At 39.8% G+C, this 27,635-nt stretch overlaps 1 protein-coding gene and 1 long non-coding RNA gene across 2 annotated transcripts; one reads left to right on the top strand and one right to left on the bottom strand.

The window, feature by feature from the left end:
- Positions 1-1,729: 1,729 nt before the first annotated feature.
- Positions 1,730-6,110, top strand: LOC143270171 (uncharacterized). The gene is made up of 3 exons (XR_013047159.1): positions 1,730-1,923; positions 4,131-4,342; positions 5,244-6,110. It is a non-coding gene; the product is annotated as an uncharacterized LOC143270171 (long non-coding RNA).
- A 2,178-nt stretch (positions 6,111-8,288) lies between these two features.
- LOC102927565 (uncharacterized) lies at positions 8,289-16,137 on the bottom strand. The gene is made up of 3 exons (XM_016009566.3): positions 15,674-16,137; positions 10,573-10,699; positions 8,289-9,724 (listed from the first exon to the last, which is right to left on the bottom strand). Exons 1-3 carry the CDS (start codon positions 15,701-15,703, stop codon positions 8,472-8,474), a joined length of 1,410 nt encoding a protein of 469 aa, XP_015865052.3. The 5' UTR covers positions 15,704-16,137; the 3' UTR covers positions 8,289-8,471.
- Positions 16,138-27,635: the final 11,498 nt, after the last annotated feature.

Here is a 27,635-nt window from a genome sequence, read left to right as displayed (position 1 = left end):
AAGTTTTGGGTGATAGCCATGGGGCCAACAGTGCATGCAAGAAAAATACTGGGTTACAAGCATGAGTATTGTACAGACATGCACTTTGAGTGTTGGGTTACTGGTGCAACTATTTTACATTTCATAAACCAGGCATGCTTGAGTAGAACAGCATTCATGATGATTGTTGAGTTATTAGCCTGAGCCTCCAACAGTACAAGCACCCTGCCAAAGTTCATGTATCATGAATGGTGCCACATGTATGAGCTAACAATAGTTCTTGCATCATGAAGGAGTGCTGCATTACAATCATGACTAAGCCACAGTACATCCTCCATAAATACTGGCTTAAAGTCATCAACCCCACACAGCACATACAGCACCAGTGGTAACCTAGTGGTCTGAGTCTCACACTAGGAATTCTATGGTATTGGACTGAGGCACCCAGAGTACCTGCCCCATGAGCTTTGGATTACTGAGTTCAGTCTGACACAGTACTTCCACAAAGATAATTCCCCCACTGGTTGGGGGGAAAGCTACCTAGCTATATATGAGCCTGTGAGTGAGGGAGACAGTAAACAGCTTGTTTTCTGCTTCACATTTCTGATTAACTTCCTGGCCTTATCTCGTTCAGTGATGGACTGCAACATGGAGTAGTATGTAGTGGTATTTAAGTCTTTTCCAATAGCAATCTCTGAAGTGTCCAGAAGAAAGATGGGGCCCCACAACAATGACTCTACCCAGTCCAGAATGACACCATGGTATTCATAAACACTACTTAGTGATCAACCTTGGACTGAAAACTCTCCAAGATAGTCCCATAATAAGATCATACTACTCTTCTAGTCAGAATCTCAGGCAACCTTACCCATTACTCTGAGACTGGCTGCAGAGTCTACAGTTAGTCCAACTGAGACCTAACTATCTGAGCTTTCTTACAGGACCCCACAGAGATACCATCACCCCCTGAACAGCAGGAAGCAATTCTAAGAAAACAATATCCCTTTTCCCAAAGGTTTCATGTTTCTCAGGGCTATGAATAATGGTTATAGGGTTGGGGGTAGAAGACAATATTGTACTCTGGACCCTCCTTAAGAAAAGAAAAAAGAATGGATAGGTATAGAATATTAAGGTAGATTATTATATATACTGGTAAGCTAATTTAGTAAAGTGTCAGCCTTAGATAAATTGCACTGTTATGGATTCTTGTATATTGATACAAATGTAAATTATTTTTATATTCTTATTTAAGATAAATTGTATATTGATACAAATGCAGGACTATAATTGTAATGTACATATATTTCTACTCTTATTTGAAATGTTTGTGTATTGATACAAATGTGAATTTATATTTGTCATACTATATGTATGTTCTACCTCTGTTTAGGATATTTTGTATATTGATAGATATTTAGGATTATTGTCATATTGCACATTGCACTATCCATTCCTACCTCTGCTTTAGCTATTTTGTGTATTGTCACAATTTTGAGGCCTTTGTACTTCTACTCTACTTTTGCTTACAGAGTGTTTACCTTGTTTACACAAAGCCTTAGTCCTTAGGTTATTTAGGTAGATAGGACTTACAGATGTATAGTCACCTATGCTTGTCATCTCTATAGTTATGTTAGTTAAGTTGTCCAGATTTATATATAAATAGGTCAGATGGACAGATAGTCTTCAAACACTTCATAGACCTAGAGAATATGGCATTTAAATAACCTAGAATTCTGTTGACATGAGAAATGATTGCCTCTTGCAGCACCAATGTGATCCCAAGAGAATGTTGGGCTTCTAAGACATTTCCATTTGGATGTTTGTCTTCATATGGCCTGCTGGGCAAAGAACTGCTCTTACCTTGACTGATGACAGTATGAGTACTTTCCCTTCAAAATGAGTGGGACACAAGGATACGTGACTATTGAACTCTGCAAAAACAAGGTAAGATATTCTTTCAAAATACCTGCTTCTGAAAATGATCTCTCAGATACTCTAGGCCTGTAGCCAATTTCAATGTGCCAACAATTCTGAGAAACTTTAGGTCCAGGCTGCCAACTGTTTCTGTCTACTCTCACAAGATTTGTGAAAGTTATTTGAGTCCTGTTTTCTCAGGTATTATTATGTTCCTTCTCAGGTCTTTGATGGAGTTGAAGACTAGATAGTTACAGTTATAATCTTCTCATATCTTAGCTAAAACATATTAGTACTAGAGTTAGAATCTTCAAGGTAGGACAGTTATTAGAGTAACCTCGGTAATTTGCCATTTACCTACATTCTGAACATTTCTGGATATTTATCATGTCTTTCTTGTTTGATGTTATTTTTGTTGGTTGTAGTTCCATTTTTGTTTGTGTTATTACCCTTTGTTTTTCCTGGATAACACTTGATAATCATTCTTATTGTATATAGTTTGCATTAAGATTAGAACCTTCTTATTTAGACAAAAAGGGGAAATATAGTGGTATTTGCTCCACCCATGAGCTTGGGCTATATGGCCCAAAGGAGGTGGTGCTTCCTGCCCTTGTACATGACCTCTTAAAGGGGTTGGAGAAGGGTCACATGCCCTTCTCCCTGCTCCTGCCTGTGAAGTGGATTCAATCTTAGATCCGAGGACAACTTCTGCTGTCTACTCCATTCTGTAATCATGAGTGTATTTCTTCAATTTATATCTTAATAAATTCTGTTACCCATTTAATAGACTCATATGGATGGATCGTAATAGTGGTAAGGTGAAATAATGCTTTCTTCTGCAGGTTGCTTTTGTCATGGAGTTGTGTATGGCAACAGGATGAAACTCGAACACACACATACATGTTAACTGATACACAGATGCTGAATTCCAGGACAGAGGGACTAAGAATGTTTCCCAGTTGGTAGAATATTTGCATAGCATGAACAAAGACTACAGTTTTATCTCCAGTATCTCATAAGTCAGGAGAGGTGGTTCACACCTATAATCCCAGTAGTAGCTAAATGAAAGAAGCGGGATCAGGAATTGAAGGTCATCATTGGTTATTGTGAGTTCAAAGCAAGCCAGGAATTAAATAAACAAATAAGAGAACAAAGACTCACAGGGGGTTCTAACTGATGTACTTCCTTTAAGCACAGAGGCAGAATAAGGGCAGGAAAATGCTGTGTTCCTTCAAAGGATTGTAATTTTGTCACATGTCTCACCTGAGTAAAAGGACCAGCAGGTCTTACCCTCATCTCATATCTCCTCAACAGAAGCATTTCTGTTACAACAGGTAACTCGAGTTCTCTAAAAAATGTAGCAACTAAGTCTAATTCATTTTGAGCTTTCTTTAATGCCAGATAAGCTTACTCCCCTTGAGGTACATATGGGTGTGGCAAGCCACAAGAATATATCATAGAGATTCAGCTGTGTATAAAAGCTATACTTCGACCGGCCATGGGTCTGACAAAAGGCACACCATTTATTATGAATATTTGGTGCTATGCAGCTTTTAATATTTCAGCTGTCTTCTCCTGTGAAATTCTTGAGTGCCCAAATATTTCCAGACCTGCTGAAGTTCTAGGTTACTAACTCCCCAGCTGAGCCGAGGAGACAAGCTCGCTGGACACATAACTTTGCTTCCTGTGCAAATGAAGCTCAGACCCTCCCCCTGCCTCAAGGCCCAGCAGCTCTCCAGAGCAATTGACTGAGAACAAAAGAGGTTTTTACATATCAAGGAAGAAGGTAGAACAACCTTCCTGAGGAGCCAGAGAACTGAGTGGCCAGGGAAAGAAAGGACAGGCATTTTCTGTAGAGTGGACAGAACTTCATGGGCAGAGAGAAGAGTGGAAGGCAGAGGTTCCATAGAGGGTAAGCAGATCTCCAGTAGGAATTTCTGAGAGCCAGGAGTAGAGAATGGTAGAAATGGAGAATGAGGAAACAGAGGACAAAGATGAGGATGGAAGCATAAGAGCTTAGTTGTTAGCAGACTATGAGAGGAAAACAGAAGAACTGAAACTATGTAGGTAGGATTTCAGATGAGAGAGATGAAGTAGATGGAAAAGAGCTTGGTATATCTAGAGTTATTTCTGCCCTGAATGCCTGATGGAGCTATAGCTGTATTGATAGAATTTTGTCTTAGAGGAATAAAGTTAGCAGACATAAAAGTATAGTGTATGTATATTTTTTCCCTCAGATATCCCATGCTGGACATAGCAAAATAACCAGGACACCTGGGAATTCAATATCAGAAGCAGAAGAAGTTCTCATTGAATGTGTACCGTTGACACAGGCATGGTCATACCAAGGATTCCAATGTCTCATACCCATGGGAATGGCAAAGTCTTCCCCTGTTCAGTCTTGAAGAAAAGCAAAAGCCCTCCCGAAGACCATATATCAATGTTGATAGTATGTAAAACTTATAATCACAGCTTCCTTCTCCAGGCCAACTACAATCTGACCCAATTTCCCTACAAAGACACTAAGACACAACACCAAAAAGATTAACACTATGCTGGATAATTTTATGTCAACTTGACACAAGATAAAGTCATTTGAGAGGAGGGAACCTTAAATTTTAAAAGAAGTCTCAATAAGGTCTATCTGTGGGTAAGCCTATAGGGCATTTTCTTTTTTTTTTTTTTTTTTTTTTTTTTTTTTTTTTTTTTTTTTTTTTTTTTTTTTTTTTGGTTTTTCGAGACAGGGTTTCTCTGCGTAGTTTTGCGCCTTTCCTGGAGCTCACTTGGTAGCCCAGGCTGGCCTCGAACTCACAGCGATCCGCCTGGCTCTGCCTCCCGAGTGCTGGGATTAAAGGCGTGCGCCACCACCGCCCGGCTATAGGGCATTTTCTTAAACAATGATTGATATAAGAGGGCCCAGAGGGCATAGTCCATTGTATTTGGTGCTATCCCTGAGCTGGTGGTCCTAGTTCTTATAAAAAGACAGGCTGTGCAAACCATGATGCTTTTGGTCATGGTGTTTTATCACAACAGTAACCCTAAAACATCTTGCTTCCCCATTTAGCTGTATAAATTACCCCAGCTCCTCAGTTCAGATTCAGATGTATTATTAAAACACACACACACACACACACACACACACACACACACACACACACACACACACACTGAGTTTCCTTAGTTTCTAGGCTACATATGGTGTGCCTCCATAAGAGGCCATGGACCTACTCAATACAAACTTTCCTGTATGTGTATCTTTCATTTATTCATTCCCTGCTACTCAATTAAGGTTAATTTGTAAGCAAAATGAACAATAAACCTTTATTCATGACTCCATCCTCACCCATTAGGTGCAAGACATACTTCAAAAATCAGGACCATGAACAAACACTGCCCTTGTGAGATGTTCAGACAAAGGAAGTTCTTGTGTTTCCTTAAGTGATTGAAGCAGATTACTGTATCATCTACAAAAAAGGTCTCAAGGTCTTGGGATTGCCCCATAACACCATCCATCCATCAACACCAGTCATCCATCCTTACCAGCTTCCAGGTTTGTAATTGAGAAGACATAGAGAGAAGGGCATACTAAGAAGCCCTTATTATTATGACTCTATAGCAGAGCTTGAGGTCAGGAATTGTAATGCCTTCAGAGGTGGCTTTATTGTACAGGATTGTTTTAGCTATCCTGGGTTTTTTGTTTTTCCATATAAAGTTGAGTATTGTTACTCTAAATCTGTGAAGAATTATGTTGGGATTTTGATGGGCACTGCACTGAATCTGTAGATAGCTTTTGGAAAGATTGCCATTTTTACTATGTTAATCCTACCAATCCTTGACCATGGGAGATAGTTCCATTTTCTGATATCTTCTTCAATTTCTTTCTTCAGAGATTTAAAGTTCTTGTCATACAGGTCTTTCACTTGCTTAGTTAGAGTTACCCCAAGGTATTTTATATTATTTGTGGCTATTGTAATGGATGATGTTTCTCTAATTTCTTTCTCAGCCCATTTATCATTTGTATATAGGAGGGCTACTAATTTTTTTGAGTTAATCTTGCATCCTGCCACATTACTGAAGGTATATACTATCATATCATCTGCATATACTGCAAGTTTGACGTCTTCCTTTCCAATTTGTATTCCCTTGATCTCCTTTTGTTGTCCTATTGCTCTAGCTAGAACTACAATCACTGTATTGAATAAATATGGGGAGAGTGGAAAGCCTTGTCTTGTTCCTGATTTTTTAGTGGAATCACTTTCAGTTTCTCTCCATTTAATTTGATGTTGGCTGTTGGCTTGCTGTATATTGCCTTTATTATGTTTAGGTATGTTCCTTGTATCCCTGATCTCTCCAAGACCTTTATCATGAAAGGGTATTGGGTTTTGTCAAAAGTATGTAAAATGAAAAAAAAAATTCTTAAAAAAGGCATATTCAACAAATATTTGTTTAAATTTGTGGGGGGAAAAAAAAGAAAAAGAAGCCAGAGCCATGTCAGGCATAGTGTAGCTTAGAGATGAGGATGCTTAAGTCTGCAAGACCACTTTTGTAGGCTCTGAAGGACTGTCTTTGAGAAAAAGGAGAAAATGAGAATTCCTACTATTAGTTCACAGGCAGCATGTTTATTAGCTCCAGGGAAGTATCTTGGGAAGGAGCATGGTAGAAGCAGAACACAGCACATGGAGCTCTGTCAAGATATCAGATGAACTGGTGCTGAAATGAGCTTCACATTGTTTAGTCAGGTGGCCACACCTTCTACCCGGGTTGACATCAGCCAAAAACTTCATGACTAGGATGCTACCCTCAGCTGAGGCAAACCCTGAAAGTAGCTTGGAAAGCAAGTATGTCCACTAAGGTTCCTCCTAAGAAGGAAGAGCAGAAATCAGTAAGAGAAAGCAGTGCTGGCTCTCTGTCATTTACCCTATTGTTCAAGGGAAGTTTTAGATAAGACTGCATCTTCTGCAGAAATGCATGGCATATTGGTACTTGTCTATTTTGCCCAGGTAGAATCACCTTATTCTCTTTCTATAAAGAGTACCTTACCTTTGTGAAAACTTGTCTGCAGCTTGGGTGGTATGAAAGGGACCTGACAGAAAGAGCCTTTCTACTAATAATTATATGGTATGTCAGCATGGTACACTATTGGTACAGAATAAACACTATTCTGTAATCACATGTAATCGAGTCAGTGGGATCATATTGGAGGTTAAATTTGCAACTCTGTTGACATATAGGAACTTCAATGCTGGCAATACAAAAATGGTTCCAAAAAACATTTTCATAGTCACTCAAAAACAAGAATTCTCACCCACAAAAATGCATGAGAGGTTCATATGTTCCTTTTATTTCTTAATTGTATTATCCTGGCTTGTATGATGTCTCCAAATCTGTTTGTATTTCTATATGAATCTTCCATAATTAATGTGCAAATTATGTTGATTAGTATTTTTCCTACTGCATTGAGTACTGCTAAACTAATTTTCTTCACACTTTTGGGGTTTTCTAGTTGTACATGACCACACATGTTGCATTATTTCTATTTATAAGTTTTCACTGGTGAATCAGTGTTTTAAAGGTGGATAATAGTTGAGTATTAGTATTGGTGTGTGTGAGTTCCTTTTGGATCAATTTTCAGATGAATCTACACTTTAAGCACTAGCTTTGACAAATGCAATGCATTTGGGGGGTTTTCTAGAATGGACTTTATAGGGTGCATTAATAATGAGGCATTAATTTAACAAAACTGTGAGCAAATTGTTTTCTCCTCAATATCAATTTTCTGGTGGACAAAAGTTTTGAGGAAAAATTGTGGATTCATTACATGTTTTATAATATGCTTTTCCAAGAGAGATGAAACATGCATGTGTATTTACTCATAAAAAGAAAAGAACTGAAAAAGAACCAAGTACGGATGTCACTGAAGTTCATCTTGTTGAATGAATGAGTTTTATTCAGGTTACTTACAGGAATATGTGACAGGAGTTGCTTACAGTAGTAAAAGGGGCTCAGACAGTTGCTACCATGAAACTCCAACCCACCTTGGGATACAACTTATGAACAATGGACACCCTGAGCCCACTACTCATGTGTAGGCCTGTCTACATGTTGGAGGGTATCATTTCTCAGTATCAATTCATCAGAGCTTCTTCTAAGCAGCATTACTGATCTGAGTTTCTTCAGGGGACTTAAGCATAAGAAATCCTATGTTTTGCAGACTTCCTGATGATATATGAAGGTGTTATTTTTTTGTGTTATTACCTTCCCTTCATGATGAAAATGTTACAGTCTCCAGAAAAATTTTAATCAACATTACCTTCCTGTTTTTACCACTTTGCATAAATTATGCAGTCTTTGAGGTCAAGAATAACATGTTTTAATGAATTTTTTTCTACATTTAGAATGTTTGCTCAGTGCAAACTATAGATATTTTCTAAGAGTTCAGCATTACACAAAGGCTATCTAATGTTCATAATATTTTGTCATAAAATAGTGTCTTTTAAGTACAGAACTTGAAAAAAAACATATACAAAGTCATTTCCAACAGAAACTTTTCTCCCCAGGATGAATTTTCTGATAGATCCTTAGCTGCGTCTGCTAGCTAAAGCATTAGTGACATTAGCTACAAGTTTCTCTCCTGTATGAACTCTCTGATGTTTTTTAAGAGTTGAGGCACACATGAATGATCTCACACATTCACTACACTTGTAAGGTTTCTCTCCTATATGAAGTTCCTGATGTATTCTAAGTTCTGAAGTACTTGAAAAGGAGTTCTCACATTCCCAACATTTGTAAGGTTTTTCTCCTCTATGAATTCTCTCATGATTTCTAAGACCTGATCTATATTTAAAGAATTTCTCACATTCACTACATTTGTAAGATTTCTTTTCTGTATGGCTTTTCTTATGTGACTGAAGATTTGAGCTACATGCAAAGGACTTTACACATTCATTACATTTATAAGGTTTTTCTTCTGTATGAAGTATCTGATGTCTTTTAAGATGTGAGGTATATGTAAAGGATTTTTCACATTCCCTACATTTGTAAGGTTTCTCACCTGTATGAATTCTCTGATGTTTTATAAGAGTTGAGCCAGATCCAAAGGATTTCTCACATTCCCTACATTTGTAAGGTTTCTCTCCTGTATGAATTCTCTGATGATTTTTAAAATTTGAACTATTTGTAAATGACTTCTCACATTCACTACATTTGTAAGGTTTCTCTCCTGTATGAATTCTCTGATGATTTTTAAGAACTGAATTATATAAAAATGACTTCTCACATTCACTGCATTTATAAGGTTTCCCTCCTGTATGAATTCTCTGATGATTTTTAAGAGTTGAACTACATGTAAATGACTTGACACATTCACTACATTTGTAAGATTTCCCTCCTGTATGAATCTTCTGATGATTTTTAAGAGTTGAACTATATGTAAATGACTTTTCACATTCACAACATTTGTAAGGTTTCCCTCCTGTATGAATCTTCTGATGATTTTTAAGAGTTGAATTACGTGTAAATGACTTCTCACATTCACTACATTTGTGAGGTTTCTGTCCTTTATGAGATTTCTGATGTGTTCTAAGATTTGAGCTACATCCAAAGGATTTTTCACATTTACCATATTTGTAAGGTTCCTCTCCTGTATGAATTCTCTGATGGTTTCCTGTAGCATCGCTAGTGTTATAAGGTATACACTGAGATGATTCACAAAGCATTTTGCCAGGGTCATTATTTTTGTAAGACTTCTTTTGGATATTCACGTGCTGATAGACAGTACTATTTGATCCTTGATCCATGATGTTCTCATATATACCACACATGCGATGTTTCTCTGGAAAGTGAGAACAAATAGGGCTGAGAGGAACTGATGAATGAGTAAGAGATTCAATACTTGAAGTTCCCTCAAGGTAACTAGCATTTACTAGAAGCACAGCTCTCAGCATAGGCCTTCTGTGTTTTACTATCATTAACTGAACAGTGATAAAAACCACTCTAGTCTCCATTAAACACAAGGATCACTGAAGGGGCTTCCATCCTCACATGAAATGGATATTTTGAAGAGGCAGGAAAAATGGGTGATTGAGAAAGCATCATATGTGGATTATTTCTATGCATAGTCATACTGTGCATCCTTGCCTGACTAGGAATTCACTGTGTTTCCCAAGCCGGCCTGAAACTCATCAGTTCCTCTTGGTTCAGCCTCCCTAATGCTAGGATTAAAATCATGTTCACCAAGACTAAAGATATAGACCAGATTCCAAAAATTAATCAATGAAACAAACAAAAACAACAACATAGCTACCACAGTATTTTCTCTATTTTAAAACTTCCTCATTTTTTAAATCAAAAGAGGTGAATAGTTTGATTCAATAGTAAAATGAAAATATTCCAATCACTAACAACACTTCACTGTATTTCTATTCTCTGAATATTCAATATTCTTTAAACTTTGAAGTTTTCAGTTAAAAACTAGTTAAGAGGGCTTGACAGATCACAGTAGATAGCATTTGTTGCTTTTGCAGAGTATGCAGAAAAATGTAAAAGAAGTTATGTTTATTACCAGAATTTCCCTCATTTCTGGTAGTCATAGAATGTTCATGGAGTTTATTTAAAAACAATAGCAAATAATAGGTAAATCCAAACAATGAGTCAGTAATTCTACAAGAAGAGCATTCTTACCTACAAAAATGAGATTTCTGTAATTCTCCAACATCACATCAATGTATAAAGTTCTCCAAGCAGAATCCAGACATTCCCACTCCTCCTGGGAGAAGTCTACATCCAAATCCCTGAACGTCAACAGATCCTGTAATAGAAAATTACCCATTTACCATGTGCTTTGAGCAAAATGCTTTCCTATGGAAAAGAAACATAAGGAATGACAGACACTTTTGTGATGCAGATGAGGCATGACAATTATTCAAAGACTAAAGTTTTTTAGAGGTTGGACAGAAATGGGTTAGCAATTTTAAGCACAAGCTGCTCTTTCAGAGGACTCACATTCAATTCCTACTACACAACTGAGTTTAACTACACTTCCATGGGATCCAATGCTCACCTCTGATCTCTGCAGGCAGGATATAGATGGCAGTCATGCATATATTTTAAAGTAAAAATGAAAGTTAATTTTGGAGAAAGATACTTTCTAGAATACTCATACTGTTTTTTAAAATCTCTGTAAAAACAGGATGACATTGAGATTTGGCAAACATCAAACTTTTAGGGAGTATGAAATAACTATTTGAGGTATAGATGTGTACCTTTATGAGGGGCATTTTGATATCAAACATTATCACTGTGTCTAATCTCACATGGAAAAGTTATGATAAGCAAAACTGCTTCCAAATGTTTCTCCTATAGTCCTGCTCTCATATGGCTGCTGGCTCAATCTGAATCTTGGCCTCACATGATGCTGTTCTAAAATGCTCAGTTGGGATACTGTAGCCCAGCTTCAACGCTGTACCCTTTGTAGGTCAATATGGAAGGCAGAATTCAGGGATGAATTCAAAGTCAATGAGGTCTGTTTTTTGTTTGTTTGTTTGTTTGTTTGTTTTTTACTGATGAGGAAGATCAGTAAGAGTGCATAAATCCCATGTTCTAAAATACATAACACAGTCAAATAATCTGTGATGTTAAATTATGACACTACTTTGACTACCATGAAATAAATAGAAAAATCAGTATTAGATACTGTTATTCCACAAGCCAATATAGATGAATAACAATTTCAGAAATTCCATGTATGTTTTTACTACAAAATAGTTAGAGAAATTTATATGAATAAATAGCCTATGTGACAGTGCATTCATATGAAGTAGAAAGATCTTCTGTGATCAATAAGAATGCACAAAGTTTGTCAGAATTATATTAGTTCTTCATTAAGTATTTTGCTGCCTATGAGATCAGCTCAATTTAAAATTTGAATCTTGTCATTTTAACTGTGTTCTTTACTTGAATATTTGAGCTCACTCATCTAAGAGAATTTTAGATTGCATGAAAAATTGTCATTTATTATTGTTCTTTTATATTTCACAAAGAAGACACAAGGTTATATCCCCACTCCTTCAAAAATGTCCATGAGAAATGTAAAGCTGGAGGGTAGAGAAAGACTTCAATGGTAGAAAGAACTTGCTGTTTTTGCTGGGAAACCCATTTTAATTCTATCTACACATGTAACAGCTTACCACAGTACCTGATTCCAATGCCAAGTGTTTGGTGCTAACCTCAGGACTCCATATTCACCAGGTAGAAATGAAGTACATATAAAAACATGCAGAAAACATTCACATATGCAAATATATTTCATTTAAAAGAAAGAAATGGAAATCTGTCCATTGCAACCTCACTTCAGAATCTCCACCTGGTACTCCACTACAGTAACTTTCGGGAAACAAAACCATAGGTTGGGGGAGCTTTCCTCCTTCCAAAAGAAAAGAGAGCAAAATCATTAAGAGAGGCATTCACTGAGACTAGAAAATTGATGGGTTATGCACAGCTCCAAGACAACACTTTCTAGACAAGTCTTACTTCATATTTCACATGATGTAATATCATTATGGGGCCTGCTTTGCTTATAGAATTCACTGTGGTACAATGTCTGAAAAATAAAATGAAGGATAAAGAGAAATTACTAAACTATTGAGAATTTACCACTGACCATTGGAATAAAGAGAATGATAAGAGCAAGAAATCTCCTGAGACAAATATATTTCAGGTATTCAAAAACTGTGATCCCAGTCCCCAACTCAGAGACTCCATGCTTGACCAGAGGTCATGCAGGCCACCAAAACTTCGGGTATGCCGTCTGCCAGAGGACATTCACTCACTCTTTAGTTGCCTGACCACCCTACTCTCGAACCCCTCCCATCTTCACTATGGTGTCATGTCCCCGCCCACAACTCAGGCAGAGACCCCCTACTTGAGGAGATGTTATGCTGGCCACCAGAACTATAGATAGGTCACCCACCACAGACCACCTCCACTCTCTCAGTGCCTGCCCAACCTACCCCCAACATTCTTTACCCTCCTCCTTGCCCTGTCCTAGCCTCTGACTCAGGCAGAGACCCCTGCTTGACCAAAAGCCATGCTGGTCACCATAAGACCAAAGAGGTCAAATGCCAACAATATTCCCCTTATACACTCAGTGCACTCACTTCCCATTCTCAATTCACCCACACCACCTCATTACCATGTCCGAACATCCAACTCAGGTGAAACCCTGACACCAGATGCCTCCCCAGACACCAGAAATCCAGTCCTCAACATGGATGAAGGACACATGCTCAACCACAAGCCACATCAACCTGGAGACCAGAGATAATACAGAAACCAAAAAATACCCATCTGACAAAGATAAACTCAGAAACTGACACCTGTGCTTATAATCACCACAAACCCAGATGCCTAGATACCAGCCCAAGAGCACAATCAACAACAGTCAAGGCAACGTCACCACCAGAGCCCAGCTATCTTACTACAACAAATGTTGAGTATCCCAACACAACTGAAGCACAAAAAAATAAAGACATTAAAATCATATTTATGGAGGTGACAGAAGTCCTTAAAGAAGACATAAATAAATCCCTTAAAGAAATCAAGAAAATACAAACAAAAACATGGAGAAAATTAATGAATCCCTTTAAGAAACAAGAATAAACAGTTGAAGGAAATGAATAAAACTTTTCAAACCTAAATATGGAAATAGAAACAATAAAGAAAACACAAACTGAAGGAATTCTGGGAATTAAAAAAAAGTAAGTAAACAGGAGCAAAAGATGCAAGCATTACCAAGAGAAGTCAACAAACACATGGATGAAAGAATTCCCATGCAGGGATTGCCCTGGGAGGAGGAAATAGATTTTGCCAGCTGACTAGGGGCAGGTGGTAACTGAGAAATGATCTACCTCAAGACCCAGCTATAATACTTTTGTGTATATACCCAAAGAATGCTCCACCCTACCAGAAAACACTTGCCCAACTATGCTCATAGCTGCATTATTCACAATTAGCCAGAAACCAAATAATTGATGTCCTTCAGCCAAAGAATGTATAAAGGAAAGGTGGGGCATTTACACAATGGAGTATTACTCAGCTGTTGAAAACAATCACATCATGAAATTTGCAGGTAAATGGATACAACTAGAAAAAATTATCCTGAGTGAGGTAACCCATTATAACAAACACTCACTTAGAAGCAAGCTGTTAATAAAGGTTAAGTATGCTACAACCCACAGACCCAGAGAGGATAAGTAACAAATTGGACTCAAAGCTGGATGTATGGATCTCCATGGGAAGGGGAAATCGATTATCCAGATGGATTAGGAGGGATCAAGTGGCAGGGGAGGGATGGAGGAAGAGAGTACAGGAGAGAGGCTAATGGAATTGGAGAGCATTGGTGGGCTATGTGGAACCCTAGTGCAGTAGAAACTTCCAGAATACTATGAGAATGACCCTAGGGAAGACTCCAAGTAATGGAGGAAATAGAGTCTGAACTGGCCATATTCTTTAACCAGACACCTTCCAGTGTTGAGACTGGGACACCAACCCAGCCACAAAACTTTCAAACTACAGTCTATCCTGACTGCAAGATATGCAGGGACAATGGAAGTGTACAACTTTTGGGAGTGGACAGCCAATGACTGGACTAATTTGAGGCCCATTGTACAAAAGGGAGTCCATGCCCAACACTGCCAGAAGACCAGGAAGCAGAGGCTGGAAAGCCCAGAGACCTGCAATAGAAAAAAACAAAAAACAAAACAAACAAACAACAACAAAAAAAAATGTGTTCTAAATGATCCAAATGATATTCTTCTCTACTCACGGATCAGTGCCTAGCCTAATTCTCATCTGAAAAGCTTCTTCTGGTAGCTTATGGGAACAGATACACAGCCAAACATTAGGTAGAGAGAGATCCCCATGAGGTCCCTTCCCTCAGAGCACAAGGCCTGTTCTTTTCTGAAAGGAACTGGAGGAGGACAGACGGGGAGGTGGGGAAGTGTGGGAAGAAACTGGGAGGAGTGGCAGGAGGGGAACCACAGTTGGTTGGGATGTGTTGTATGCGAGGAAAATATAAATCAGAATTAAAAAGCTGAAAAAGGAAAAAAAAAAACCAAACACCTTAGAGGCACATCATCACTGAATGATATAAAATGCCAATGAGAAAAACCAGTATACTGCAATCTGCAGCTCATCACAGAAACATCAGTTTCATGGCAAGAGCAAGCCAGACCATTCCATCTATCATCTGCCCACTCTACACCACTGAAACATTTAGTATTAGGATTCAGACAGTGAGTCTCTTCTAAGTCTACTTCTCAATAAATTGTTCTATGATACAAGGAAATAGTTCCATGTATTTGCATGGCCACATTCATAATCTTGGTTCTGGAAACCTGACCATCCCTGAGGTGTAACCTTTGAGGCACATCAGACTTTGCATCATCACTAATATATAAGGACACAGATTCATTCTCTGTAGAACTGTAGGGCATCAATATATGTCATTGATCATCATAATGGACTCTCTTTCACAACTGCAGGTCTTAAGTCTATGAAAAATATTTGCCTCACAGTAGTAATGGAGAGAATATAAAATAGAACAAGGCTGTGCTATGTAGGTGACACGATTTAAAGACAATTTTGATAATCAAAGAAGAAAAAAGAAAAAAAGTCACAGGAAATAAACACATCTGATGACATTGTCCAAGGCAGAGTACTAAAAAGCCTTCATGACTTCAATATCAAAATAATTTTCAAGGAAATATATGGACACAACACTGACCTGGTGCTCATTTACAGGAGACACAGCCATTCTCCTTGTTCTTCTCCAAGTTTCTGTCTCTGGAACAAAGACTGGAACTCTTGTTCACATTTCACATCAAGGTGTAAAAAGCACAAATCTACAAATACTACAACCATGTTATGTGTGTTATGGACAATGTCATACCACAGGAAAAAAATCCAAACACCCAAATGATACCATGTCTTGTCAACATTCCTACAAAGAGGAGAGCATGCAAAATTATACTTAGAGTGCTAAAAGAAAATAACTCTCAGGTGGTGGGAGTCATCATGGTCTTCTTTCTGTTTCTAGGCCTGACTATGGGAACAATATTCTTATTTAGGGCAGTTTTGTGACCATATGGGGACAGGGCTGTACTGTCTGCCTGCTTCCTGCTCATTGCCTTTTCTGCCAGGGTCAATGAGCAGAGGTCCAAAAGTTTGCTCTTCTAGATGACTTATGCATTCTTCTGGTCTGTGATGGGCCAAGATATCTGGGTCCCAGGGAGGGAGCCTCTGCAGATGGACTTGTCAATGGGGGTTCAGAGTGCCAAGGGTGCACAGGTTCTTACTAACAGCTCTGACTGATCTCTACTTAAGCCAAGCACAAGAAGCTCCTAGGCTGAGAGAGGTCTGTCTCTCTGCCTGTCACAAGGATGGGGGTGGAAGCGGCAGGCCCGACTGGTGTATATGATCTGATGATGTTCCTTCTCTCTTCGTTCTTGTATGCCTGTTCTCTGTGTCTCCACATCTTGTCATCTTCCTGCCTTTTTACACTGACAGAAACTAGATGCCTTCAGAGGCTCTCTGACTAAATAAACTTTCCCCCCTCCACAGCTCCCTGTGACCTCCCAATGCTTAACCCCTTGGACAGGCTAGGAGGCTGGCAGCCTGGGTCTAGGGGCTGAACATGGCCCTAGTGTGGACCTGGGTATAAGGGGAAGAAGGAACCCTTGGGCCTCAGAGGGGCTGAAATGAAGGGACACGCTAGAGCTAAGACAACCAGAGTGTGGTCCTTATTTAGAAAGGCCAATTAGTTTTACTTTTCTGCTCACTGTTTTTTTTTTAAGACAAGATGTAGCCCACAGTGACCCTGCATTCCATATGTCCCTAAAGATGACCTTGAACTGCTCTTGCTGCCTTCAGCTATCACGTGCTGGTATTGCAGGTATGCACCACCATGTCCTGGATCTGGGGATCAAATCCAGGGCTCTATGAATGTTAAGTAAGCACTGGGCTGACTAAGCTAACTCCAGCCCCTTTCTAATTTCAAAGGACAGGAAATGGAGTTTCCTCTTCCCTGTTACATTCCCCTCCCCCCAAACGCTGTCCACAGCTCCTGGAACAAACTGCTAAACTGGCCAGCACCACCCCTAGTTCCTGGCTGTCCTCCCACATCCCTGTGCAGGAAAAGGCTGGGGCCTGGGTTCTCCTTACCTTGGCTCCAGGACCTGATGGGAAACTGCTGGAAGAAACTGAAGTATGGCGTTGGCTTCTCGTTTAGCCTGAAACCACCAGAGATTCTGCCAATCCAGGCCCTTTCTCCAACTCAGGCCCGCCTCCTTGTCTACGTGTGTCCCTGACGTCAGGATGTCAAGGGGGTGGGCAAAGGCAGCTCTGAGATCCTATTCCTTTAAAGCAGAAGGATCTGATGGAGGGTCCAATCTGTGCTTTGTCTTATTAAGTGAGGACCCCATACACCAGGGGGTGCTCTCTGCAGTCACCATGGTGCTCCTCCCCTTTGGTGTGAAGAAGCGCCCTGCTCTCTCCTGCTACCATGCTTTCCTGCAAATGGAAGCCTGGGCTTCCAGCCACTGGCAGCTCTGGAATCTGCCCCTATTTGCATAGGTCCTAAAGGCCCTGGAAACTGGCCCGGGCTGACCTTGGAGTGAGCCTGCTGCAAGTCTGCCCAGCCCTGGATCCACAGCGCACAAGGCGGGGGCTAGCCTGGTGATTGGTGGCCACATGTGGGAGCAACAAACCCTGAATGCAGATATGTTAACCTTCAGCTTTCATACAGTGTTGCAGGGTCCCGAGCATCTGCATGGTGGCGGGTTGCTTTGTGGGTGACTCAGTACAGCCAGAGAGAGTCTGGCTCTACCACCTGTCCTGGAAGCCTTTCCTAAGGGGCTTGGTTTGGTAGAGTTGTCCACGGTTGGCAGGGATGCTTGAACCGACTGTGCTTTCCTTTTTCAGATCTTTTCTATGCTCTCCTAGTGGAAAAAGAGGAAAACTTGAGAGGGGGCGGGTGCATAAAGATTCATAGGCACCTCTCCACTAGAGAGCTCAGGTTGTTTTGCCCAGACACATAGCAGTGGGAGGGTGTAGAGTGGGGTGCCCTCCCTGTGTGGCTGCTCCCCATGCATACTTTGCAGTGACTACGGTGCCTGGTGCCACCATTTACTTGTGTTCAGGCCTATGCACATGTACCAAGTGAGCAATCATGGAGGAGCTTTTACCTCATAGACTCTTTGTCCTGAATTAGTTGCTCCTTGAACACCTCCACTACTGTGCCCTTGGGTTTTCTTGTCCTGCTGGAGGGAAGAGCAAATTCTTTCAAACGGCTTATGTCCACCTGGAGCACCACACAGAAATGGCTGTTATTTCTGTTAAAGTTTGTTCTTCACCCAAAAGAAAGATTTCTAATTAATCAGTTTCCCATTTGTAAGTTAACAGAGGTCCCATGGGGGTTCTTAATCTACTAAACTGTCTTTCAGGATTTTTTTTTCCCAAGGAACAGGGATCCCATGAGTTTCTTAATCTACTTAACTCTCATTCAGGATTTTTTCCAAGGTATATCAGCTTCTGATCCACGTAGCTGAACTCTAATATGCCATTCAGAAATTCTGGCTTTCCATTTGTTGAAGAACCAACTTTTGTGAATTTTTCCGATCCTGGTTTTTCTTCTCACTGTAGCTTCAAGGTCTTTTTAAAAAAGTGGCAGTTCTTCTCACTTGAATCTTCAAATCAATGTGAACTCTATCTCTGAATAAGGACTTAATTGTAAGAGATGCACTTTTAGATTTTAAAATGTGAAGGCGTTGTGGTCCATGGTAACACATGATCCTTCCATTCTTGTTTGACAGAAGAGGAGGTGGAGACTTTTGCCTTTCACTCAGAAATTGCTCAGCTCCTGTCCCTCATCTTCAGTACTATCTATTCAAATGGGAAAATTTTTCCTTTGTTAGTTGACTTCTAAGGATTAGGATGTAGGCATCCTTTTGTGTTTTTCAACCTTTATAAAAATGATAGGGGAAGTGTAGTGTGAGATGTAGTGTGAGTGTTTGGGAGGAATAGTTCAGCAGTTGATCCCCAAAACTGTCACAAGTTTGAAAGGGAAGAGACTGGACAAGTGGAATAATGTCGCTGTGTATATATATTTACAGACATTGGACAATGTTCCATAAGAGGGCTTGAGGGACCCTTCCAAGTTGGACAGGAGTAAAGAGCAGAAAAATGAAATCTTCCTCAGCCCTCAGGAGCACAGAAACTGCAGCAGAGGGGCTTTTACAGCGTAAGATGCTGCTCTGGGCTCCAATGCTCTACTCTGTACTCTGATGCTGACAAAGTATTTTACACTTGAGCCCTTATCTGAAAAGCTAAAGAAAATTAGAGTGATGAGAACAGTGACTATGTTTGCAGCTCCTCAGCCCCTGGGCCCTCCTGAGGGGACTGTACCACAGAAGTGTCTAGTTGGCCCCCCTACCCCTCTGCAGAATCTCCACTGGACAGGAAAAGAAACTCTTAGGGGTCTGGGTCAGGTCAAGCATAAGCTCATTCCTTTCTAGGAGCGAGCCTCTCAGATAGCCTCTGTTTCCTCCAGCTGAGCTTCAAGGGCAGCTCAGACCACAGGCTTACCCATTTCTAGTTCAAGGGCTCCACAATCCTGCATCAGTCAGCACAAGGCTGCTGATGCCCAGAGGACAGGCCACATTCTTATCCAAACGGGCTCCCAACAATAACAGGCAAGTTGGAAGCTTGGAACCCCCCCACACACACACACACACCCCTCATCTCCCCCACCCCCTCTCTGTGCACGAGTTGTCTGGCACAGAATCTTTTGCATGGCTAGGACAGGACAGATTTCTACAGGGAACCCCTTTAGTGATGCCCTCTCTCGTCATCAGCCTGCTTGGTCATAGCCGTCAGCCCTCACCATCCCAGACACAGTGACCACCATTGCCACTTAGTGGGCCAGACTTGTGAATATCTGAAGCCCAAGGGCTTCCCCTTAGGTCAGTTTCCATGTTTTCTAACAAAAGTGTCTCCTTCCCTTTTTGCCTGGGTCAGTGATCTAGGACCAGTGACTATGACCTTCAAAGATCTGTATGACCCACTGCATCTTCCCTCAACCACTTACCCAGCCCTGTAGAGATCTGGCGACCTGGTGTAAGTTCTTTTCCTCATTGCTCTGTTCCATTCTTGTTCATCCTATGTCTCAGTTGATGAGACACCAATCTGAAACTTCCTTGGACCACCCAAAGAATGATCTCCAACTTAATTTATTGTCCTCTTTCCTGTTAGTTTTTCCCTTCCCAGCATCCATTACAATTTATAGGTGTTTATGATTTTAATAGCTGTCTCACTCAGAGGAAGCACTTAGAGTATATAAGCACTAGGCATCAAAAACAATGTTGGTTTATTCTTGTTCTTCCTCTCATTTTAGGACTGCACTGGCCCCACTACAGAGGTACATTGCTGGGCTCCAACTACAGCATCTGTGACTCCATCTGCAGTTAAGAAGAGGAGGGAACCTTGTCTTGGCTTCCATCAGTACATAGCAGTGACTTCCTAGAGATTCCCATCTCATCAAATGAAAAATAAGAAAGATGCTGATACAAATCATCATCAGAGAAGCTTCTTCCAGTGGCTACTGGGAGCAGATGCAGAGATCCACTGCAGAGGGACCAGCCTTTTGCAGATCAAAGACATTGAGCATGAGATGCAGAGTTAGTGAGAAAAAAACACACAGACTTCTTTCCTGCGGGATAAGTACTTCTCATCTGTTCATTATTTTTAGCCATCCTTTTTAGTCACCACACCAAGTTGATTACAAATAGGAGGATTTTCCCATAATCAAAAGGTACACAGTATATAATCACTGTAAAACCATATTTTTATGAAAAAAGTTAACCCCAGTACATTTGTTAGCCACATATTTATGTACTTTCTGAGAAACCCACATTCAGTTAAACATTCATCTTTTAAACTTCTCACAAAACCAAGATCCTTTCAGCCACGACCATTTACATAGGGAGTGGTTTTTGTGATTGCCTGGGAAACAAGTTACTAGTTTCACTTTTTATACTTTTTAGAGTCCTGTCAAATCATCTTAACTATTCATCCAATTCTTCGATTTTTACTTATATGAAGTCATTATTGCAAGCGAGGTTTCAGCTATGATGCACACTGAAACTCTTGAACACATTCATCAAGATTAAATGAACTTGAGACAGCCTGGCTCCTGAGACACAATTGTTTTTCTTAAGCCCTAACCAAAACCACAGTCGATATAGCTCTTCAAGTTAAACTCTTGTGTCCTAGCTGTGTGACACTTCCTTGTTCTTATTTTCTATCCTCTGCAGCCCCTGTTTGTCTGGGTGGGGCAACACTAATCCTAACTTGACCTATATTAATTTCCCTACTAAGCTAACCTCTATCATAGTCCCTTACTATACTTATCAAAAACTCCTAATCATCAAATCCCTTTTAAACTAAAACTATTATAGTATAAAATCTCTGCTTCAGTTAAAGAGTACAGCTTAAGACAAAGTCATCTTCATAATGATCCATAGGAAACACGCCAAGTAGAGCAGAATATTTCCAATCACACTACATTAAAGGCAGTGGGGATCTCCCTATACCCATTTACACCATGCCAGATACCAGAGAAAAATGGCAGACCAGAGAAAAGCAGCAAACAGGTAAAGCCACAGCTGTCGCAAGAGACAGTCCAGAGCCAAAGCCCTCAGGGCCTTACCTATCCAAGATTCACCCACCAGTGCCTTCCTTCCTGGTGGGCTAATCTCTTGAAACTTAATTGCCCACCTGATGCCCTCTCATATGGCCACCAGCCCCCATAGCCAAATATTAGGCAGAGCCCAAACTGGAGACCTTCATTGGGATCCTCCCGTTGGAGCTCAGTAAACCCTGAAGAATAGGGAGAGAAGGAAATGTAGGAACCAGATGGGCCAAGAACACCAGGAAGAAATCATGGCCCATAAAATCAACTAAGAATGGCTCATAGGGGCTCACAGAGCCTGAAGCAGCAATCACGAGGTCTGCATGGCTCTTCATTAGGTCCTTTGCATATTAGTTTTGGTTGTTAGCTTGGCATTTTTTGTGGGACTCCTAACACTGGGAGTGGGGATGTCTTTGACCATATTGTCTGCTCTTGGGATCTTTTTCCTTTTACTGGGTTACCTCACCCAGCCTTGCTATGAGGGTTTCTATCTAGGCTTATTGAATCTTTTCATGCCATGTTCAGTTGATATCCCTGGGAGGCCTGCCCTTTTCTGTAGAGAATCAGAGAAGCAATGGATCTGGTGGAGAGGGGATATGGGGCCTGGGAGGAGTAAGGAGATGGGAAACTGTGATTAGGATGCATTGTATGAGAAGAATAAATAAAAATATGTGCCAGGTGGTGATGGCACAGGCCTTTAATCCCAGAACTCTGTAGCCAGAGGCAAGCTTGTCTCTTTGAGTTTGAGTTGGTCTACAGAGCAAGTTCCTGGATACCCAGAGAAACCCCTATCTCAAAAAACGTGTGTGTGTGTGTGTGTGTGTGTGTGTGTGTGTGTGTGTGTGTGTGTGTGTCTATGTGTATGTATAGGTACTGTGTTGTGGAATATTATTTTAACTGGGCAAAGATGTGTTAGATTTCCTTATGCTGTGGAATATTCCTTTAACTGTGGAAAAGTGTGTTCATTTGTTTCTGTTGCATTTGTTTAATGATTTAAGGCTTGTTATATTTGCTTATGCTGCATTTGTTTGATTATGTAAAGATGTGCTGCTGTTTCACCTTGCCTGCCTAGGGTACCTGATTGTTATAATAAAAAGCCTAATGGCCAATAGCTAGGCAACAGAGAAATAGGCAAGTCTTGCAAGCAGAGAGCATCAGTAGGAGGAGGGGGAGAAGAGGAGGAATGAAAAGAACAAGGGAGAAAGAGAGGGAGGCTCCTGGGGACAGACAGCCAGGCAGCCACAAGACAGACAGACATGGAAGAAGGGGAAAAGTAAGACACACAGAAAGAAAAGATAGAAAGCCCCTAGGCTAAAGATAGATGAAGAGAACCAGGTTAAGTTATGAGAGCTAGCAAGAAACAAGCCTAAGCTAGGCTGAGCATTCATAACTAATATTAAGTCTTTGTGTTATAATTTGGGAGCTGGCTGGTGGTTAAATAAAGCCTGCTACAGTGCTGAGAAAGAGAATGGAGAGAAAAAGGGTAAATGTCACAAGAGACAGAAATAGGAGTCTGTAAAGTTGCTAGGCAACTCCCTTCCAAACAGAGCTGAAGACTATCAGGAAACTTATTCATATTAACTTCCCAGATATTGCCTGATCTGGGCATGGCAGAAACCCCAGAGCTTTAAACAGCCTTTCCTCAAAAGTATGCACAGTATCTAAGCTCAGTGTGGATTAGAGCTGATCCAATCATTGGCCTATTCTTTGTTGCTCTTGGTGGTGGTATGGAAGGGAAGCATATGAAGTTTTGATTTTTGTTTACTTTTTGAGATAGGATCTCTAGCAGCTCTGGTTGTCCCAAAATATACAATACGGACCAGGATTGCCTCAAAACACAGGGCTCTGCCTGCCTCTGCCTTGGCAGTGCTAGGATTAAAGACATGAACCACCATGCCCAGCTGAATATTTTTTTATGTATAGAAAATATGAGTTTTGCCTCTTAAAATTGAAGCCAAAGACCTTGAACTCCATGGTACATATTTGTATGCTGTAGACATTTGTTGAACTTGAAACCATATTGTTGTCTGTGGTCCCTGCAACCATGGAAAATCATGTGGAAGTCCATGATCTTTGCTGCTGCTGGCTGTCATGGGCAAGGAAACATCTATTGCAGTGGTATCAATGACTCCCGACTTTGAGGATGAGAGACATTGATGGCTTCTGCATCAACTTCCTGCCCCCTGCAAAAAATAAAAGACTAGACAGGAAGCCATTGAGGGGAGTCCTTAAAAAATGTGGTAAAGATGCTGAAGTGTACCTTCTTACAGTTGTTGGCTTCTGCCAGGGGGGTTGGAAAGCACTCAGTTATCTTTAAGGGACTGGCCACTGGGAATTTGACCATGCTCCATATAGTATATGGGAAACACAAATTGCATTTGGTGTATTTGGAGGAAGCGAGGGAGACAAGTGTTTGAGTGCTGGAGATGCTGTGAATATGTTGCTCTGATTGATTGATAAATAAAATGCTGATTGATCAGTAGCCAGGCAGGAAGTACAGGCGGGGACTAAGAGAGGGTAATTCTGGGAAGTGGAAGGCTGAGTGAGAAGACACTGCCAGTCAACACCATGAGAAGCATGATGTAAGATACCAGTAAGCCACGAGCCATGTGGCAAGGTATAGATTGATAGAAATGGGTTAATTTAAGATATAAGAACTGGATAGCAAGAAGCCTGAGCCATTAGGCCAAATAGTTTAAATAATATAAGTGTCTCTGTGTTAATTTGGGTCTGAGTGGCTGCAGGTCTGAGTGAGACTGGAGAAAACTCCAACTACATTTGAGGGTGGACCTGGGAGGAATGTGAAGAGAATGGGATTAGGATTCACTGTATGAAATTCCCAAATAATCAACAAAAATACTGTGTTAAAAATGCTCACAAGCATCCATTCATCATTTTTGCTTTCTATCATTTATGAATTTGTCGCAGTGGTCATGTATCTGAGAATTTTGGGGAGACTTGGGGACAATTACATATTCTTGTTAAGCAAATTTTTGCATAAATCATCATGGCAAATGTATGTTAGTCCCAGACTATATACCTACCTGAAATCTAGGTGTTCAAGGAGATTTTAAATGTCAATGACTGAAGAAGAAGCCATAGATATCACTGTTGTATTTACATTTAGCTTCCCTTTGAGTGACATATCCTGGCATTTTCATTCTAACAAACACATGTCAGAGTGTTGTTGTTTTTTGTTTGTTTGTTTGCTTTTTTGAGACAGGGTTTCTCTGTGCAGTTTTGGTGCCTGTCCTGGATCTTGCTCTGTAGACCAGGCTGGCCTCAAACTCACAGAGTTTGACAATTAACCTAAATTTTTCTTTTCAGGATCCCTTAAAGATGCCTGTTAACCCCAGACAGCAGGAAGTAATTTTAAGAAAATGATGTCCACATTCCCAAGACATGTGGTGGGTGGTTTTTAGTCTCTCTATGAGTTATGGATATTTGTTATTGTTTAGGGTGGTTGGTTACAAGTTGTTATTGGTAATGGTTTAAAAAAAGCTAAAAAAGGAAATTAGATTTAGATATCTTGTTCTGAAAAGAAAAAGGGGTGATATAGACATGATAGGATAAAAGGGTAGATTATTGAATCTACTTTTAAAAAGCAACTATTTGTTTTAGATATTTTACATTGATATGGATCTTTTTATATTGATACAAATTTGAGATTGTTTTTGTTAGAACATACTGTACATACACTTCTACTCTTCTTCAAGATATTGTACCTATACAGCTCATTTAACAATGTAATACAAATTTCTAGTCCTTGAAAGTTATTATTACCAACTAATTAGGATATAAAGAAATGCAAGTTAGTAGTTAGTCATCACAATCAAACTTGTAGTCATATTAGGTATGTTTTCAAGATCAAATAGAGATATATTTTAGATAGATCATCTTCAAACACTTCAGAGATTTACAGAATATAACATTTAAGATGTTTCAATAACACAGGTTATGGGTTGTTGTTTTTTTAATGACAATGAGACATGTCTGCTCCGGGCAGTACCAACTTACTTCAGAGAAGATAATGGACATCAAAGAAAGTACACATGGAGTTTACTTTCTTTGTGGCAAGTTAGCCACTGGGCAAGAAAGGGTCCTTGACTCAACTGATGACAGTATGTTGTCCAAATTGGACAAGGAGGACACAAAAAAAAGTGACTGCTGAACTTTACCAAGACAAGGAAGGACAGCCCTTCAGAACATCCTGCTACACAGAAAAATCTGCCAATATGCTAGGCCAGTAGATCAAATATGGATACCACAACATTGCAGAAAACCTTGGGTTACTGTCCAGGCAGCCAGCTCTTTCTGTCATTACTCACATATTTTAGAAGTTGCTTGCTTGCACTTCCTGCTTACTCGGGTAATATTATTTCCTTCTTGGATCTCTAATAGAGTTGAAAACTTTATAGTTATAGTTTTCCTTGTTATGAGATTCAGAAAAGAAATTAACTAAAGAGGTGTAAAGTGTATAGGGTTGAGAGACATTAAAACATAGTTTTGGTAATAATGCAAGTTAGAATAGAAAGTGAATTAGGTACAATCTTTTGGACTCACCAAGATAGGATAGATAATGGAGTATTTTCTCTGAATTTGTCAAATGTTTATGGACTAGCCATTGTTTATGTATTTTTGTATTGTCTGTAATATTATATATAGTTATTTTACTTATTTTATATAGTTTTTCTTATATTAGCTATAACCTTTTTTACTTCAGACAAAAGGGAAATTTGGTGATATTTTGTTGTGCTCTAACAAATAAAGCCTGCCTGAAGATCAGAGGATGGAGGAAGCCACTAGCTAACCATAAAGATCTAGAGATCTGTGGAGACAACAGACAGGAAGTGATGTGGCTGGGTAGAGAAAGGAAGTGATGAGTTGGGATAGAGACAGGAGCTCAGCCCCTTTTCAATCTGAGAAGTTGTGGAGATAAGAGGTGACTTAGGCTAGTTCCTTTACTTCTCTGATCTTTCAGCGGATATTTGATATCTGACTCCAGGTTTTTATTATTAGCACCAATTATAATTCACGCTACACACCATAACCTAGTTAATATGTTTGTAATGAGGCTGGAGAGATGGCTCATGGTTAAGAGTACTTGCCTTGCAGAGTCCTACCTGGATTCGTTCCCAGCACTCATAGGGTGGCTGAAAACCATTGATAATTCCAATTCTTTATGATCTGATGCCTTCTGACCTCTGTAGGCACTAGGGATACACACATTGTACATACATACATGCAGGCAAATCAGTCATACTCAAAATTTAAAAATTTAAAAAATAACATTGCTCATTTTGCAAGTATTTGTGGAGTTTCCATAGTTTTTCTTACTTTTGATACATACCTTTATTTCAAAGATGTGATATGATGCATGACATTATTTCTTTTTAAAATTTTCTAGATTTGTTCTTTGGCAATCTCATATATGTGTATAATACATTCTTAGTACTCTCACACTGAAATCCTTTTTTATCTTTCTCCTGCTTCTGCTAACCCCACTCCTCCCTACATGTCCCTTGCCAACACTTGATTATTCTGTTTTCCTTTGCGGCCTACTAAGTTTAGCCAGAGGTCTTATTTAGGCTAAATTAATTTAATAATTTAGAGTATAGTGAGGTTCAGACAGAGAACTTGCACATGGTTGGCCTCCAACAGAATCGATCATTTCCTTAATCAAACAACTATGCAGCATACCTCTCTATCTCTGTTACAAAAAAAATTGCATTTTTTGACACAGTTGTTTAGCATTTGTGTCAAAAAAAAAACCCATATGTACTACAGGTAATATAGAATAAAACAGGGAGTCAGACTCTTTCCTAGTCTACTTAAATAAACTCTTACAAAAGCTTATGGGATATTATACATAAAAAACAATTTTCTTATTATTTTATCTCTTAACCAAAAAGTAGCTACAAATTGTCCTCAAAAAGCAGCAGCTTGCCAGGCAGTGGTGGCTGATGCCTTTCATCCCAATACTTGGGAGGCAGAGGCAGAC

This window comes from Peromyscus maniculatus, chromosome 22 (genome assembly GCF_049852395.1).
Source record: "Peromyscus maniculatus bairdii isolate BWxNUB_F1_BW_parent chromosome 22, HU_Pman_BW_mat_3.1, whole genome shotgun sequence".
Lineage (NCBI taxonomy): Eukaryota > Metazoa > Chordata > Mammalia > Rodentia > Cricetidae > Peromyscus > Peromyscus maniculatus.
The sequence above is the reverse complement of the archived record's forward strand: the minus strand, read 5'-3'. Positions and strand labels throughout refer to the sequence as shown.